This window comes from Pezoporus occidentalis, unplaced genomic scaffold (assembly GCF_034315485.1).
Source record: "Pezoporus occidentalis ecotype Australia unplaced genomic scaffold, CSIRO_AGI_Poc_V1 ctg80, whole genome shotgun sequence".
Lineage (NCBI taxonomy): Eukaryota > Metazoa > Chordata > Aves > Psittaciformes > Psittacidae > Pezoporus > Pezoporus occidentalis.
Genome location: NW_026916159.1, coordinates 1,557,799 through 1,575,279, shown reverse-complemented (window position 1 = coordinate 1,575,279; position 17,481 = coordinate 1,557,799). Strand labels below are relative to the sequence as shown.

Below are 17,481 nucleotides of genomic sequence, written 5' to 3'. Positions count from 1 at the left end.
ACTGGTTATTCCTGAAACTGAATAAGGGCATTTGCAGATTCCTCTCACTTAATGGCTGATGTCAGGGACAATGAATTTAATCTTAGGATGGAGGCGGGGGGACGGGCAGCTGGCCTGCCCAGCCATAATATTCCCTAATAGCCTTGAAGGAATTGTAATTGTGAACTGAAACAGCATCTGCTTAACTCTCATCCTAGCCTCAGGATTGGAACTTTTTACTTGTTGTGAAGGATTGTCAGAAAGACTACACAGAGCATGAAGATGAAAACAGAGTGAGATTAAAACCATTAAATACAACCATCAAGACACAGCTGTCCATACTGCTAGTGAATTTAAGGAAATAAAAATACCAAAATGTATTTGACATTCATCATGTATTTTGGCATGGCAATTTAGAACACTGAGTTGTTTGCAAACTTCCAGTTTAAAATCTTTTTCATCATTACTATACAGGACTGGTTGTCACAGATTATTCTGAGAGAAGCAAGCAAGTTTCAGTGCTAGGCACACTGAAGAGGTAACGAGTAAAACCAAGAAAATATAATGCTGATCATGGCATTTCACAGAAATTAATGAAAAGGAAAAATGGATTTACAAGCCTTGAAATGTATTGCTCTTTTCTTTGCCTTCTGTTGCAGGTTAATTACTTTAATTTTTTTCATCAATCATTTTGATTTCCAATTCTCTTACCCTCAGTTTTAAACAAATGATAGAAATTTCAGGAAGATCAGTGGTCTTTTGCTCTCAATAGTTCAGGCACAAACTATACAAATAAAATAAGGAAACCTCCTTATTCAGCCACTGTCCATACACTGAATGGAATTTGTTTCTACTATTTCTGTATTTCCCACAACACATTAAGGAACTTCGAAGTTGTTGCTACTTATATTTTTAAGTTATAAATGAACTTTGTGTAATAAAACAATTTGTCTAGAAGGTGTAAAGGAAAAAAGAAAACCTCACTTAAAATACAATTAATCAAATTATGGCCACCTTGATAAAGCAACCATTTATTACCAGAAAACTAAGATGTCTGAGAAAAGTCCATTATTTTCACAGGAAGATAATCAGCCCTACTAATAGCTAGTTAAGAAAACCTGCATATTAAAAGAAAGGCAGCAAAATAGTTCTTGCTAGAAAATTACATTTGGCTACTAAAATTTTGAGCACCAATTTGGATTCTGTGGATATAGGTAAGGTCATGGGTGGGAATACCATTATTGCCAAATACTCACTTTACCTTGTTATTACATTTTTGTCACTATGATTTTTGTCATTTAGACTAGCACTGGCAAAAATGGTCATTGTAAAGAGAACAAATACAACCCATTTCTTAGCTCAGTGCTGATCTTTTACATAGGAAGGGCTGGCAGCAGAGCAGAATGAAGGTTATATCTGTACTTTAGGAAGTGAATAGTCAGGTGACTTAGTGGTTGAAACCAAAAGTCAGTCATAGCATCTTTTGGTCTATATGCAAACCCCTCTTACAACTGTGGATGGCAGGCCAGAGAAAACAAACAGCATGAAGTTTATCAGTGAAATCCGTTTGCACCATAGAAATATTATACTGATTTGAGGGAAACACAGCACAGGAAAACAGGGAGTTGAGGCTGGCAAATGTGCAATAATTTGTACATTTAGATACTAAACTCCTAAGAAACTGGCTGTTGTTGTATTACAATGCTAAAATTAAAAGGGCAAAACCAGTAACATACAGGTGTGCCCATCACATTTGAAAGCAATAATGAATCCCAAAGGGCAGAGCAGTCCTCCACGGGACTGGAAAAAGATTTGCCTTTCTGACATACAATTGCTCCCTGGACCCATCCAGACGTGGTGCAACTCTCGTCTGCCACACAGTAGAAGTCTGCTGTGTTCAACAGTTCATTTACCTTGCTAGGAAAACAACCCAGTTCAGCAAACTCCCAAATTTACTCAATGCAGCTGCTCTCAAACCCCTTGTTACAGTTTAATGAAATGTGCTGACTGAGCTGTTTCATAGTAAACATTAGTTATAGCAGAACTCTTCTTCCAAATTGAGTCTTTTAGGAGCAAGAGGATTCTACAGATCCGTAGCACTGACACAGAACCACCCATAACTCACAAACAATAATAAAATACCATCTGAGGGCACAGAGGTTATTGCCATCAGCAGCTCCCTATGGAATTGTAAATCATTTGAACAAAGCTTACCCTTTTTTTGAGAACTTCAGGCTGAAATCACTGTATAGCCAGGATCCCAGTGTCTTACAGTGTATGAAGACTCTTCGTTCCTTCATTTAACCTTGATTTACAAATGAATTAACCCTGAACATGCTGCTCTTTCTGGATGAAAATATGAAAGATACCTCAAAAGTACTAGCAATTTAACTTAGAGGAAGCTTAAACCTTTGGGCTATCGGCTTGCCAAACATCTGATAAGGCATGAGGATTAACTGTGAAATGCACTGTGCACTGAAGTTCAGTGGGATACACTGTGGGAAAAGGAGGTGAAATTCAATGGAATATTATTTTTGCAAGCATCTGCAGGCCCAGGCCCTTGCTCAACACACAGGCTATGTTATTTCTGTCACTATGATTACAATATGAAACATACTGAACATCCTTAAAATTAAATTAACTTTCAACTACATTGTGTGCAGTTTCAATAATGTGGCAACATGTCAGCTCCAGAAACACTGCAGCATCTATAATGTAGTGTCTCTTCGAAGTCCCTGGAAGTGTAGCTTTCCCTATGAGAAACCACTGAGAATGTAATTCAAAGGTTGCTGTTCTGAGTAGAAATGTTTTGCTTAACAAAATGTACCCATCCCACTGAAAAAAAATAAAGGCAAAAGCAAGCATTATAGTTACTAATCCACGCATACTGAAATGTCAATTTTAACTCTTGAACCCAAATCTTTTTTGTAAGTGAATACTGTGAATGGTCACTTGCAACATATGTTTAGTCTTTGCACAAAATGCAGACATCATAAATATTAGTTGCATGTACAGCACTTTTCTGAGTCTTGGTACAGCATGCTCAGCAATCATTTTCAGAAGTTTTTACAATTTCCTGAATTCTCATTACTTAAATGAATAGAAAATAAAGATTAAATTATATTACCTGTTTTGAATTGAAATAACAATATCTCTTTCCAATGGAAAACAGCGGTTGAAGATGAAAAAAGGCTGTTGGACCATTGGCCTGTTTTTGCATAAACATCTGAAACTCCCTACTGCAGATTTTAAGGTGTTTGGCCCAGTTGAGTTCTAGATGTCCCAAACAGTGACCTTTCATGGTTAATTTCAAACACTAGTCTAGCTCTCAATATATGAGCAGTTTCTGCAAGGTATTCAAGTTATGCTTTCACTATTTCACCTTCATATCCTAATTTATATTGTTGGCACCATTACAACCATTTTCTCCGTTCCATTGATGCCCTTCACATACCTAAACTGTATTACAAGCTACTGTTTATCACCTTCGCTCCCTTTTCTTTCAGCTAAAGTTTACGGCATTTGTGATTGAAGTTGATACAATTCAAATACTTCACCTTAGACAGAACTGGTATTGTGTGAATGACTCCAAGAGTGCTTAGTAGAGAGTAGTCGTTCTTCTGTATAATATATCATGTTGTTCTTTTCCATTAAAGATACAGCCCCTTCAAGGATTTAATGACTTCTTGTTGCACTTACATGCACTTGTAACATGTGGAGACATATCATAGGACTTGTTTCCCAGCTCTTGGCAGAGAAGAGCTGTGGAAGCACCAACTCTGGTTGCTTTTCACAGTTTTGACAAAAAAAACCCTCACCTCTCTAAGATCCTCAAACTTGTCTTGGGTTACAGAACCCCCTAGAGTTTGCCTGCACCATTATGATTTGGATTCATTACTTCTATGGAAAGCCATATTCATAATTTATGTCAGAATCACTGGAGTCTACTTTAAACACAGGCAGAATAATTACAGAAAGTTTCATTCTAATAAGGCAAAGAGGTATGTTCTTGATTACAGAATGGAAAACATTTACAAAAAAGAAAGACATCAAGAAAATACAGATGACCGGCCTAAAATTTAGAGTACTTTTGGTTTCCACCTTTTATTGAGTTTGTCAGATGTAGGTCTGGCAGGATGTTTCTAACCTAGAATTATTTACACCTTTTTTTAACCTATTATTTGTTCCTCTTTTCTACCTCCCTGTCTGCTAAATAAAGAGCCTCTTTCAGCTAAATCTTATACAGATCACTAAAGCCAAGCCAAATCAAACTAAATGAACCTTCTCTCCCCAAAACCTACCTTGTTATTTGCACAATTTAACATGAGCATGTGTGAACATACAGTTTTTCCCTCGTAACATTCAAAGTTTTTAGGTGAATGATCTAGAAAAATGAGGAGCTAGAAAAATGAGTTAGCAATCTTGGTTCATCTCTAGCAGACATATGAACAAATTTCTGGGAGTATAAATAAAGGTAAGCCTTTTGGGGGAGGTTATGCTGTAGACGACTAACTATATGTCAGATACTATTAATTTTATGGCTTTTGGTTTCTATTCATTATTCCAAAATACAGACTTTCATTTTACATGAAGTGCACATCTATCATTAAATAGCAGACACGCTTTGGAAGAAGTGGCTTTGAGCTACATTACTATTGTCCTTCAATGTCCTTCAGGTAGCACTTCCAGAAATCACAAAATGGAACTACAGCAGTCATATGTAAGAAAATATATGAGAAACAAGACTTTAAATATTCTAGTTCACAGATACATGATGCAAGCTGCAAATTAATTATATGAATGACATTTGTCTGATGATGAAGTTATATAGTTACAGCTTTTCTGGCTGATACTTTTTGCTTTGCTGATCCATCACTGTTGCTTTGTGTTAATTTAACATATTATCACCACAACTGGGGAGTTGAGTGCTTCTCTGAAAGGGAATCTGGGCTATTGTCACTTTGAGTCGGTAGCTGATACCTCAAAGAGAGGCAAGGAGTCCTCAACAAAAGCACTTTCCATTTGTGGAAGTGTCATGTGAAGGTAAAATTTAACACACAATAAAAGCTACTGACACTCTGGGCTCGCACGAAGGGCTGCTTGAACCAAAAAATGAATTCCTTCTGTCAGTGCTCATCCTCCTTTTACATTCCCCTTTCTCTGCCTATGTCAGGCAGTGGCTTCAAAGGTAGGCACAATTTACACATAAAGGCAAACAGTAAGCCACTGCCAACAAATGGTGGGAAATGTAAAGCTGAATTCAGAAGAGGAACACTATAGAAATTGGAATTTATAAACTCTTATTAATTAAAAAATACGCTCTAATGACAGTTATGGTCAAATACAGACTGAAACCGCTGCTGAGACAGCTGATATAAAGACCCTCCTCCACACAAGGGCTGATCAGCCCAGTTCCTGCAAGAATCTGTGGGATTTCAGGATGGCCCAAAAAGGGAAAAGATCCCAGCCTTCCTTGTTCATCCTGGCAGGTGTTTGGCTGATACTATCAAGTTAAGATTTTTTCCACCCTACTGCTGCACCTGCAAATGTTTCCCTATAGAAACGTCAAATCTATTTTTTAAGATTGCTAACCTATTTGTCTCAATAATACTTAGTGGCAGTGGATTCTGCAAATTGATTAAATGCATCAAAAAGTTATTTGTTCCTTGTTGACTGCTTGGAATCTGGTGCTTTTCCGTTGCACCGAGTGCCCCTTTGTTATCTCAAATTATGCATCAGGCAGTTTGGAGCTGCCTTTCAAAAGGCTGTTTGGGAAGAAAGGTGCAGGAAGAGTTATTTGTTTTTTTATAATCTCAAGGGAGCTTATGCTGTTCTTCTTTGCAACAAGAATAGTTTCTCCTTAAGGGGACCTCCTGCCCCAGACAAACTCATGTTGTTAATCACTTGCATTTGCCAGGGACCTTGGCTGACTAAATGGATGAGGATGATTTTAGCTGCAGCATGAACTAAGGTAATTCCACTTGCAGTGGGTTCAGTCACATATTTTCCACACAAACAGTAACTGAATCAGTCAATAAATAAAATAAAAGAGCTTTAAGATTAACACCTGATAACACGAAAGTAACCCTGTAACTCTCCAGGGACCTTCTGACATACAATTAGAATAACAGAGTGCTTTTTGAAAAAGGATCTGAACATCAGGGGAATGCAACGATGTTTCAGCTCCGTGTAGCTGTAGTATGTGGAAATAGAATTGCAGAGTAAACATGAAAAAAAACTACCCTATCTAACAAAGCAGTTATTCTGCTGAGGCCTTTAGGTGACATTTTAAACCACTGGGTGACCAGGGAGTACCCAAAGGAAATAAAAGATAAAAAACTTATAGAAAGCTTGTTGTTCCATTGAAGGGTTCTGGAGATATCATCGAGCTCCACTTGCAACAAAAAGAACCAACAAAGTGAAAGATAAGGCTGATGTACCTGCATAACAAGCCTGTTATTCCAGTGAGAGATAACTGGTGATACTATAAAAACAGGAAAGCTGAGTTAAGGTGGTTTGCAGTTTCAATAGAATCCCACATTACATAAATGCAGTTCTTCCACCTGACTGCATTTTTAATGCAGTGGTATCCAGAACAATTAATATTTTTTTGGAGGTTTTTGCTTGTTTGTTTAAAAAGTGCATGAGAGAGTTGCCTATTATGTTTTTACATTAGAAGCTGAAAGCTGAGTAAACTGTCTGCAGGCGTGAAGAAAATTAAGCAGCACACTTGAGCTAGCAGTTTTAGTAAAAATCTGGCTTCTACTTATTCTCTCATTGGTATGAGCCTCAGAAGTTTAAGATGAAACAAGACTATGGTAAGGCAGTTCCAAAAGAGAGGGAAAAAAAGAAGCTGGAATTACCCCTCTGCCAACAAGATGTAACAAAGGCCACCTCAATCTGTTAGATGACACTGGAACCCAAGGGGTATCTGAAATGGATGCTAACAGGAGGGAGGGGAGAGAAACCCAAATCCAGAAAGTGCAGAACAGAAAACTTCCTTCAGGGATGAGCAGCAGAGGAGAAAGAATAGAGCAAATCTTCTTCCCACTGAAGAGGCAGATTATTGCTGCTGATGGCCAAACGTGGAAGTGCTGCAGTAAAAGGCAGCCAAGCAACAGGGAGTGAAAACAACGATCCGACTGCTCATTTTTTATATTTCTAAAGGTTTTTGTATTATATCCACTTAGGCATCAATCACAACTTTATTAAACCACAAAACAGATGTCAGTTCAATGGCTGTATCGGAAACATTCTGAATGACAGGCTGATGATGGAACAATTCCAGCCTCCATACATTATTAAACACATACTAATGCTGCTCTTTCAATGCTGCCCTTACAGGCTCAATCACTCTATTCTCCCTCTATGGTACCTTTTTTAACAACAGACCTAATTGCAGATGAATATTACATAGGAAAACCAAGACTTACTGTAATAAATAATGATACTAAACTAGTAAACAAAAGAAAAATTTCCATGTTAAAACTGGTTGTCAGTCTTCACATTATGTCTTCTGGCATTAAAATTTTATTTTAATACAATTGTAGGAGCTGAGGGTGAGGGTCACCTCACTCAGAATATGCAGAGTTACTGCCTTTTTGCTGTAATCTTAACAAAATTTATGCTTAGGTTTTCTTTACATGCCTGCCCAAAGCCAGTGCACAAGTATAAATGCTTTCTGCTCTTTTTGAGTGAAGAGGTAATATGATAAATACATATAAATATGGCAGAAAGAATTTGTCTGGCAGATTCCAGATTCTACCCCTCTGCTTAACTCCAGATTTCAGGCAGATTGAGGAGGTGATTAGAGCAGCACACCTGCCTCTCAATTCATCAGTAATATAAACTGTATTTTCACTAGTAAAAATGAATTCGATTTTCATAAGGGCAGAGAGGAATTATGTTCTTGGTGGACGAAGCACAAGGCACAGTAAATGGGAGATGCAAATGCTGTACAAAAATCTATCACAGAAACACAGGGTCGACTTGCCACAAACTGCAGATCGTTACTCCTCTCTTCCTCTGTGTCCTATACTATCCTTTGGCCTGGAATATTTGCTGCAGCTGTATGTTTTCTGCTGTGGGCAGTGAAATCAAGTGAAGATGGATCTGGGTTCTTCACTTGCCCTGGCATCTTGATAGCCTTCGTGCATCCTCCTGATTAAGGAGTGTTTAGTATAGCAGAGATGTCTGATTTTATGCAGACAATTCAACAATAGATAAGAAATGAAAATATTAAAAAAAAGAGAATAAAATAAAATACACATTCTTTGGGGGGCTCTGGAGAGAAAGAAAACTTTCCTAAACAAAATTCTTTGTGCTTTCTGGTCTGTGCTTACTGCAGCCAGTTACTGAAGGCTTCCCATAGCAGAAGGGAAAGGCAGCTGGCTGTGAATGTGTCTGTAGGAAAACTGCTCTGTTTTGGCTGCTGAATTGGATGGTCCCAGCTGGAAGCAAGCAGCCCTGCCAGCATTTAGCGAGAAATGCCCTGCCAGGGCTGGTGATTAAAAAGCGCAGGCAGGGATGAAGGCAGCTGCCCCCCCCCAGTTCCTATGAGTTTTAAAGTGTGCTTCAGGACTAAGAGATCAAAACTCAAGTGCAGTTTCTGGTGTTGAGGCAGGAGTTGGCAGAGGCCACTCTTACACAGGTAATTTGCCTCACTGAAGGGCTAAAGAGTGCTTCTCCATGAAGAGTCACTCCTGTGGAATGGCTCCAGCCTGGGCATAGTATTTTAATGTTTTAGAGAGCATCCAAAGGCAGAGTAAGTCCCACAAGATATGAGGCATGCATAGGCCCTTATGCTATTCCTCTAGCTTACTCACTAGATAATAGATTTTCTGTTGAACCGGTATTTTAGAAACCCAGCATTCATCCTGAATCGGGCAGGTTTGGAAGTGGGTTTGAAGTCAACTCGCACTTAAGTGACCACAGAGGTCTGCTTTGGCTGAAAAATATGTTATGTTAATTAGCAAAATGGTTTGTCTAAGGAAGTGAACGCATGAAAGCCTTTTAAAACAAACTGCTTTACATACTGCAAGCTTTTAAATTAAATTGGGACAGCTACAGCCAACACTGAGCAGAATTGTTTGTGACTTTCTGGTTTGTTTGCCTCAAAAAATCTGCCTGGTCTCTTGAATGGCAGCTAGTGGCTCTTTATGGCACCCTCTTGCACAGTTTTAAGGATAAAATTAAAAAATATATTCAGAACATAAACATATAGTTTTTGTCTTATAACTCACATAAAACTTAGTCCTGCTGAGGCATTCATAAGAGCATGGTTTGGACTCTGTTATTTGTAAAGGCTTTATGCTCAATGCTTCTGTCTGAACTGAAATTCAGACTTCAGAATAAATGAAGTAAAATTATGTCTAAATAAATCATATGTCTAAATAGGTTGTCCCCTCCCTTCACATAGTTTTTCAGTAACAGAACACATTAGGAAGATACAATTTCAAGTCAGGATGGATACATCCAACAAAACTGCTATCGGCAGCCCAAATCCTGACACTCTCCCTTTAATTCCTGACAGGAGGAATACCTGATGACCTCCATGATTATCCTGCTTGCATGAGGAATTTAACTGAATATGATGCTGGTGGTGTTTTTGCCAAAAAGAAATCCTATATGCAATAAAACAGGGTGTCATCTGAGATTTATGAAAAACCTGTGGATATTGTAACAGCCATCAGTCATTTACTCTTTCTTGCCCTTTACGTTTTGTGTAAGAGTTAGGAGTTTTAAAGATGCTAAACATAAATCTATATGGTATATATATTCTGAATGTATTTCATAAGTTATCAGGGAATGCTGTGATCTTGAAAGATAAGACTGTGTAAAGAGCTAGGAAAAGGAAGGAAATATCTCCTTTCAGTTGCAGTGAAATAAATTCAGGATCTTATTATTGCCCTCTAGATCACTCACTGCCTTTCAGAGTCCATTCCCTGCCTCCCCAAATGATTTGTTACTATAACCATTGTAATAGTGTCACAAGAGAACATTACCTGGGACTTTCATAGCATTAAGACTGCAAGAAAATGATCACAGAAGACAGTGTGCACAAGAGTTGTAGAAATTAAAATGATAGACAGAAGGAAAAATTCATAGCAGCTGCCCAGCAGCCCAACCATTTTCCATTTTCTTGTCTTAATTTCTAACCACACTTTTGAGAGGCAGCAATTACATATGCAGAAATTCTCATGAGTCCTCGTGCTTGCTGCGATTTCATGTCTTCAGAGGAAAAATGCTGATATTAGATTTGAGATGCAATTCCTACATCTTTTGACTATTGAATTAAATATTTAAAATAACAGGAATAAACAATAAATCATCATCTTTAAGTTTTGTCAGAAATAAAACCACAAGTCTCAGATCTTAGAGTTTTTTTAAATAAGGTGGAAAGAAACTGGAGTTAAGTGGCTAAGTGGACACAGGGGTCTAAGTAAGCCTGTACAGATGCAACTTCACTCAGTACCTATTAAATTTTTAAAAAAGGTTGGAAAAAGATGCTCTATCGATTAGTATCAAGTAGTAGACTGGAGAAAAAGATAAAAATTTTAAATACATAATAGATCTTTCAAGTAATTATTATGTAAAGAGCATGTGTGATAAAGACATAAAAGTGTAATGCTTATGCCTGCATTTTCTTAAAAATATACATGTGCATGCAGTGTGCACACATTCACATATCAAACCACCGCTCATTTTGTGAAGGCCTTTGTACTTTTCAAAGAGTTGTAATAATTTTTATTGAGAGTATTTTTTTACCTTTCTCTGACTCTGGGGGTGTTACTTGAATCTGACACAGCTTAAAGAGAAAATAATTGTTGAAATATGCATATTTAAATATAGTATACTGGAAACACAGCTGACCTTGACCCAAAATCACATTTCTGAGCCTGGAGCAAATGATGGCTGCTACATGATGCCTGGAGCATAGCTGGCTGCTATGGTTTAGAATTGAGTAGTGGATCCTACCATGAAGCCAGAACTCCCATTTCCTAGAGGAATAAAACTTTCTAGATTGACATAAAAGAAATTTCTGATTAAAAAACTAATATTTACACGAGAATTAGTACAGATAATTCCTGCTAAGTACAGAGTAGAATTTTGTTGACCCGCTGCTTTAATACTCATACTACTTCATCATTTTTGTCCTATAATACCTAATGCTGACTGTATGGCTGTTTTAGAAACATATCTGTAAACACATTTGCATGACATAGCAATATGAGGATATTGTTTGTGTCATACATTATGTTTCCATTGTAATGAAAAACACTTTGATATCTTTGCTCAGACAGGGCCAGAAATCTCTGGATATGGAGAAAAATCAAAGTAAACCATTGCAATATTAAAATGGCAAAAAGGTGAAGCACTGAAAACCGGAGAGCAATAAATTACCTTGAGAAACTCAGTTAAGTAATGAATGTTTTGCAATACAGTAAGTAAATAGTATAATATATGTTCTTACAGTTCCCGTTGTGCCCAAGGAAAGGTGGTTCATCTGTTGGGTCAGAGGGCCCATCATACTTGCGGGCTGCATTGACATAGTGTGGTCCATTGTCGGCGTTATCACAGCACCCTAGAAACACACATCGTTTACACTTCAACATTTCACTTAAAAAGAAAGGAAAAAGGCAGCATTCTCTAAATGAGTGAACCTGACTGAAAACTTGACAGGAATCTTGAGACTAATATACTTGTCAGAGGAAATATGTTTTGTTCCTATTGACAACCAAGCTACCCACATGTATTATTTGTACCACTAATGAGGCCATTTTATGTTGGTTCCAATTAAATGTCAATTTTTACTTCATCGCTTCTGACAAACAAATGCATATATTCTTTCTATGATGAAGGCTACTGCACATTGCAAAATGCCTGTCATTTCTTTTTTTTCATATTGTATATAGAACAATCTTACAGACAAAACACGTATGTTCCCAATTTCCTCAGACTTCTAAAATCTTTAGTTTCTGAGATCTTCATCCTATTATAGTAATTATCTTGGATTTTTCCAGTGTCAATTAAGAACCCTTACTCATGACACTTTATAGCCCATTAAGTAAGACCAGCTATTGACAGTAAGTTTGGTAGTGACACCCACTTAAAACACATACACAGTGTCTAAAAGCATTTTCCTTCTCCACATGAAAAAAAAGACATTAATAACAAGCAGCATATGAACTAAAGCCAGTGCAAGACTTTGAACAGAAATGAAACAAAAGACATACTAGAGGAGTTTTGGAGAAAGCTTCTCTGCCATTCATATTCCTGGCGTTTTGCTCTCCCACTCCCCAAGGTACCATGTTAGTAACACCATGCCTTAGTGAAGTGTTGATTCTCTTCAGTTTTATGGTGTAAAATACTAATTCCCATGTTGAGAAAGTCAGAAACAGTAATCCACTCTCTTTCTTGTAGATAGTGAAATAAGGAGGCATTTCAGCCATTTCTGCCTACCAAATAATATCTCTGCTTTGTGCATATGTATGTTTGTATGCACACATTATAAATTTGCACAATCACATTATGTCTACTACAAAGTGTGGAAAACACAGCTGAACATATTTGCTTAATAAAAAAAGAAAACTGACATTTTTTTTTTCCATTAAGATTACTGACAAAATCCACAGCTGAACAGGAATTTTAAATAAACTAGTTCCAAAACCCTCAGAACACCTGTTCTTACGTGTCTTTCTCCCCTTTATTAGTGCACAGCTATGTGAGTGCATTGCCGAGGATCTGATAAGATGCAAAAGATTTCAAATTTTCAGTCACAAATAAAAAAATAACCAAAAATAAAAAATGCTGGGGAAGTACCAATTAATTTTTTCTCACCTTCCAGCAATATTTTGTCTATGTGCATCCTATCTGAGAAGTAGGTTCTTCAGTCTCTGTGAACTCATTATTTGCATGCAATGGTAAAGAGGAAGTAGGCTCAGCTTGGTCAGTCCTTTTTGAAATACCCTTAGCATATGAAATACATACATGCTTGTTTTATGTCTGTCCTGGGTTCAGCAGTAGCAGTCATGTTTCTCCTTCGTGGTAGCTGGTGCAGTGCTGTGTTTTGACTTCCAGCCTGGGAGCAGTGCTGGTGATACCGATGTTTTCGGTTGTTGCTAAGTGATGTTTACCCTGACCAAGGACTTTGTGAGGCTCATGCTCTGCCAGGGAGGAGGGGAAGCCGGGAGGAAGCAGAGACGGGGCGCCTGACCCGGGCTAGCCAGGGAGGTATTCCATACCACAGCACGTCATGGCCGGGGTGGGGGGTAACTGGGAGTTACCCGGAAGGACACGGGCTTCCGGGTGGGACTCGTTTCTTGGCCGGTGGTATCGTATTCTCTTCCCTTGTTATTTTCTCTTATCATTGCTGTCGTTGGTGGTAGCGGTGGTGATCTGTGTTGTACATTGGTTGCTGGACTGTTCTTGTCTCAACCCGTAGAAGTTGCACCCTTTCGATCCTCCTCCCCGTTCCTCCGGGAGCGGGGAAGGGGAGAGCCCCGTTGGGGGGGGGGGGCCTCGATTGTTGTCAGCCCGGCACCACTCACTGGGAGTGAGTGACTGGGTTTAAACCACGACAACGTCTCACAGCACATTACATTCCTTGCACTGACAAGAGTCCCCAGAGAAATTTAGCAAATTATAGAAACTAGCCTCTATAGAATATCTGTCGTGATTCCAAATAAATGCTTATAAACCAAGCTGATCAACGTGCAAGTATCAAACCTGCAGTACTTGCAAAGACTTTGGCCTCTTTCTTGGCTATATTAAATTGCACTGGTTTACATTGATTAACCCACTGATTAAGTAATTCTAATGAACTACAACAAGGCTATCCTTCTTCTTGTTGGCACAGGTCCTTACAAATCAAGATAGTCACAAACTTTCACCACAAAATTTCTTACGGCATAGTAAAATTAATATTCTCTTCAAAAGCCCTTCTTTCTTGCTTACATGACATTTCTCTTTCATGCTTCTCTATTTTCCCTGAAAATCTACCCTTTTGCTGAAAGTCTGAATGCACATCTATGGGGCATACACTCACTCAACCCATTTGGCAGTCTTTGCATACTAGATTCAGTGCAAGAGTCTGAAGTAGCACCATACCCAAGGAAAACAATGTTCTTGCTGTATGTTCAAAATCAGTGGCCTGGGATACCACACAGTCAGAAGAGTTCTTGGTGTTTGGACACCCACCTGCACTTTTTGGTTATGGTAAGAAATTGTAAGCTTTGTGCAGACCAAATCTGTCAACTGATAAACAGTTATCAGTTTGCATTCTCCTTTGGCGTAGAGATGGGGAACTGCCTCAGGGCTTTCTGTGACAGACAAGGTGAGCTTCCACTTGTAAACTCAATGAGGGTAAGCAGAAAGTCACACCCACACCACAGCTTCATGCCGCCTTGCACTGCCAGCAGTAGTGGCTGCAATTAATTTAGGATGTCCAAGAGCCTTAAAACACCAAGCTTTCTTTGCAGAGATGTTTATTGCAAAGGTATGGTTGGAGGAACTTGCTGTGATTACAGACAAGACAGACTGATAGCTTTTCCTGTGTATAAATTCAGGAACTTGGAAATGAAGACAGGGCAGTGGTGAAGGAAAACCTATGATTTAGTGTAGCAAACACATGTGCCAGACACTCAGTGGAAAAATCTGATAGCAAATGTCTTTCAGTAAGTAAGAAGACATACAGGATTTGCAAATAAACTATTTTAGAAAATATGGACTTGAAAGGAAATATATCAAGGACAAAAAAAAATGCTTAAAGACAGTAAACATATTATTTTTAAATAGAAAATACATATATTCTAGTCCCTAAACACATACCATTTAATACATTAGGAAAAGAAGCTGGAAAAACAAATCAAGTTTTTGCAGCTTTCCTAAGACAGCTTAACATATTTGAAGTTGACAGCTACCTAGAGCAGAGAATCATATGCATTTGCCAGACCATTAATTCACCAGAGTTTGCAGAATCCTCTTGTGATCACATATGGAAAAAAAATTACACTTAATTAAGGAAATATCATCTGGTTGTTAGGGCAACACTCAGTCTCCAGACCATAAGGGCAACACTCAGTCTCCAGACCATAATGCATTTCATAATACATACTGTCAAGTACATTCATATTCAACTTATTTAGCTGTAAAAGACAACAATGTCTTGCATCAGATGTTGCCATCATATTAAAAGTAATTTGATTCTTTTTAGCCTATAACAGGTATTTTCTGATAATCATCCACTTGGCAACTGGCAAACATTTTTCATCTTCATCTGTTTGGATGTCTGATTTCACTGAGTTTATAAACTATAGAGAGAGACATCTTAGCATGGCATAACACTACTGAAGGCCCAGCTTAGTTGATAAAACCTGTAGAAGAAATTATGATGAAGTTTTTGCCACTGCCTTTGCCAAAAGAATTTGGCCTGCCAATTATTTAAGTATGCCCTGTTGTCTCAGCATGACTGATATTTTTTATACTTACTACAAGAAACTGTTTACTATAATGACTTTTAAATTTGGCAAGCTATTCTTGGCATATACACTTGTCATACTATTCTGTCAATGTTATAATGGCTTTAAAAGAAATTAAGATTAACAGGGCAAATGGTAAGGAATCAATAACAGAAGAAAAAGCACAATTTTAGCAACAGTTTGATAAACCCAAGATATATTCATTGAAATACAGACTTTAATTTCCCTTCACTTTATTTGAAAGACCTTGCTGTGCTAAAATGCTCTAAGCCCTATGGACATATTTTTCACGTAAGAAAATGAATATATTTATTTCAGAATATTTTGTAGTCCATTATTTGCAAACAAGAAGTCTGACTTCATCAACTACAAACACTGCCCACTCCCTATATGGCAACACACAGGGATCACAGGAAGGACACTAAATACAGCCTGTTTATTGCATTAAGTAAATTCCTTTAAATACTTGCCAATACCAAATGTCAAAAGGCAGCAGCAGAAATTAAGTTTATATTGGTACAATGACACATGCTTCAAAGGGTGGGAAAGTGACATCAGAAATAAAAAGCGTATTAGGAAGCTTTAGGAACAGAGAGGTCACTAGTTGAGAGATGCACTTGGGGGCCAGTGGTAGGAAGATTAGTCCCAGCTTTCTACAATAATAAACTGTAGTAAAGGCTTCTGTTTTATTACAGTGTTCTAATACTGATATTGGACTTACGGCACAAATACCAGCTGAATAAATAGTTTTTAAAGCTCTCAGTAAGCATCTGCTTATTTGACAGTTTACTTCTTTTTCTTTATTTAGGAAGTTTTAACAAGTTAAGCATACTTACAAATTTTAGTTTGTAAACACTGGCCAATGTAAAGCCAACAAACATTACAGCAGCAAACTTACTTTCCAGATTTGTTTATAGACACATTGTGCTGTTATATAAGCACCAGGTCATTCCATCTGAAAAGTTATTACCATACTACCAAACAAATGTCTTTATGTTATCGAGAACATGTTGTTTCTTGAGGCGTTATTAAACTGAGTGAAAGGATTACTTTATATTTATCAGACAGACATGTCTGTCAAGAATTAATGTGAAAAAACCCCAACATGCATACTTTTTTTGCAGATAAATGTACTCTCTCTGCATACTGAATAAATTAGGACCATATTTATATTGATTTACTCTTCTGTCTAGATAGGCTTGTCTCATCTTCTTGGGTTGCCTCTTACAGACAGCAGGAAAAACAGGATCCCCTTGTCAGAGCAGTGAGCCTGGTGAAGTACTCTGAGCCAGCTATTAAGTGGCCAAACTTCCATGAATATAGTAGGATGATTAAAGTTAGCTGTGAAATCCTCTCTGCTCTCTGTCATCAATTCTGCTTCGAAAACTTGTTAATATTTCATAAAAACCGAATAAAAACCTATTCTTCTTTTCTCAATGAAAAGTTACCAATTACCTTGGCATTTACTAACTGATCAAAAATAAAATCATTATTTCGGTTTGGTGAAGAAGACCTGCAGACATCAACTAATAATGTATATTTTGCAAACCTTAGGATTTGTTTTCATTTCGTAACTTTGCTGGATTTCAAAGCTCACTGAAAATGTGGTAAAGTAAGCAAGAAGCCCAAACACTGCACTAAATTAAAGAAACTTTAACTTTGGACTTGGCAAACCCTGATACAGGCTTTCAGTAACTTTGAGTCCTGCTTCTGCAGCAAATGTTAAACCAAAACTGTAGTATTTCTAATCTTGGACATAAATTCAAATTCTTACCTGACATCACCTTCACACCTTAGCTGAATTTCCTTGGACCAACGGACACATTTGCTTTCTTTTTCTCTTTTTTTTTTTTCTTTTCTGTAAGTTTGTTAACATTTTTCCTCAGTTTTAAGTATGTCAGAGGTCCAAGACACTTACTACCCAGAAGTAACTGGTCTTAAAGAATTAGGAATTCAAATATCATGTGGTAAATAAAGAATAAAGTGAACTTTGTATATGTACCATGTTTCCTATAGCGACAGC

General features: G+C 37.7%; 2 protein-coding genes across 11 annotated transcripts in view; one reads left to right on the top strand and one right to left on the bottom strand.

The window, feature by feature from the left end:
- RBMS3 (RNA binding motif single stranded interacting protein 3) overlaps positions 1-17,481 on the bottom strand; it is a 729,877-nt gene that overhangs the window by 23,084 nt on the left and 689,312 nt on the right. For all 10 annotated transcript variants that reach the window (XM_062603533.1, XM_062603531.1, XM_062603532.1 and 7 more), the window contains one exon: positions 11,453-11,563. In XM_062603533.1, the coding sequence (XP_062459517.1) occupies positions 11,453-11,563 (111 nt within the window). The remainder of the gene's footprint in view (positions 1-11,452; positions 11,564-17,481) is intronic.
- LOC134155902 (aggrecan core protein-like) overlaps positions 1-17,481 on the top strand; it is a 667,433-nt gene that overhangs the window by 212,231 nt on the left and 437,721 nt on the right. The gene's annotated exons all lie outside the window — the stretch shown is intronic.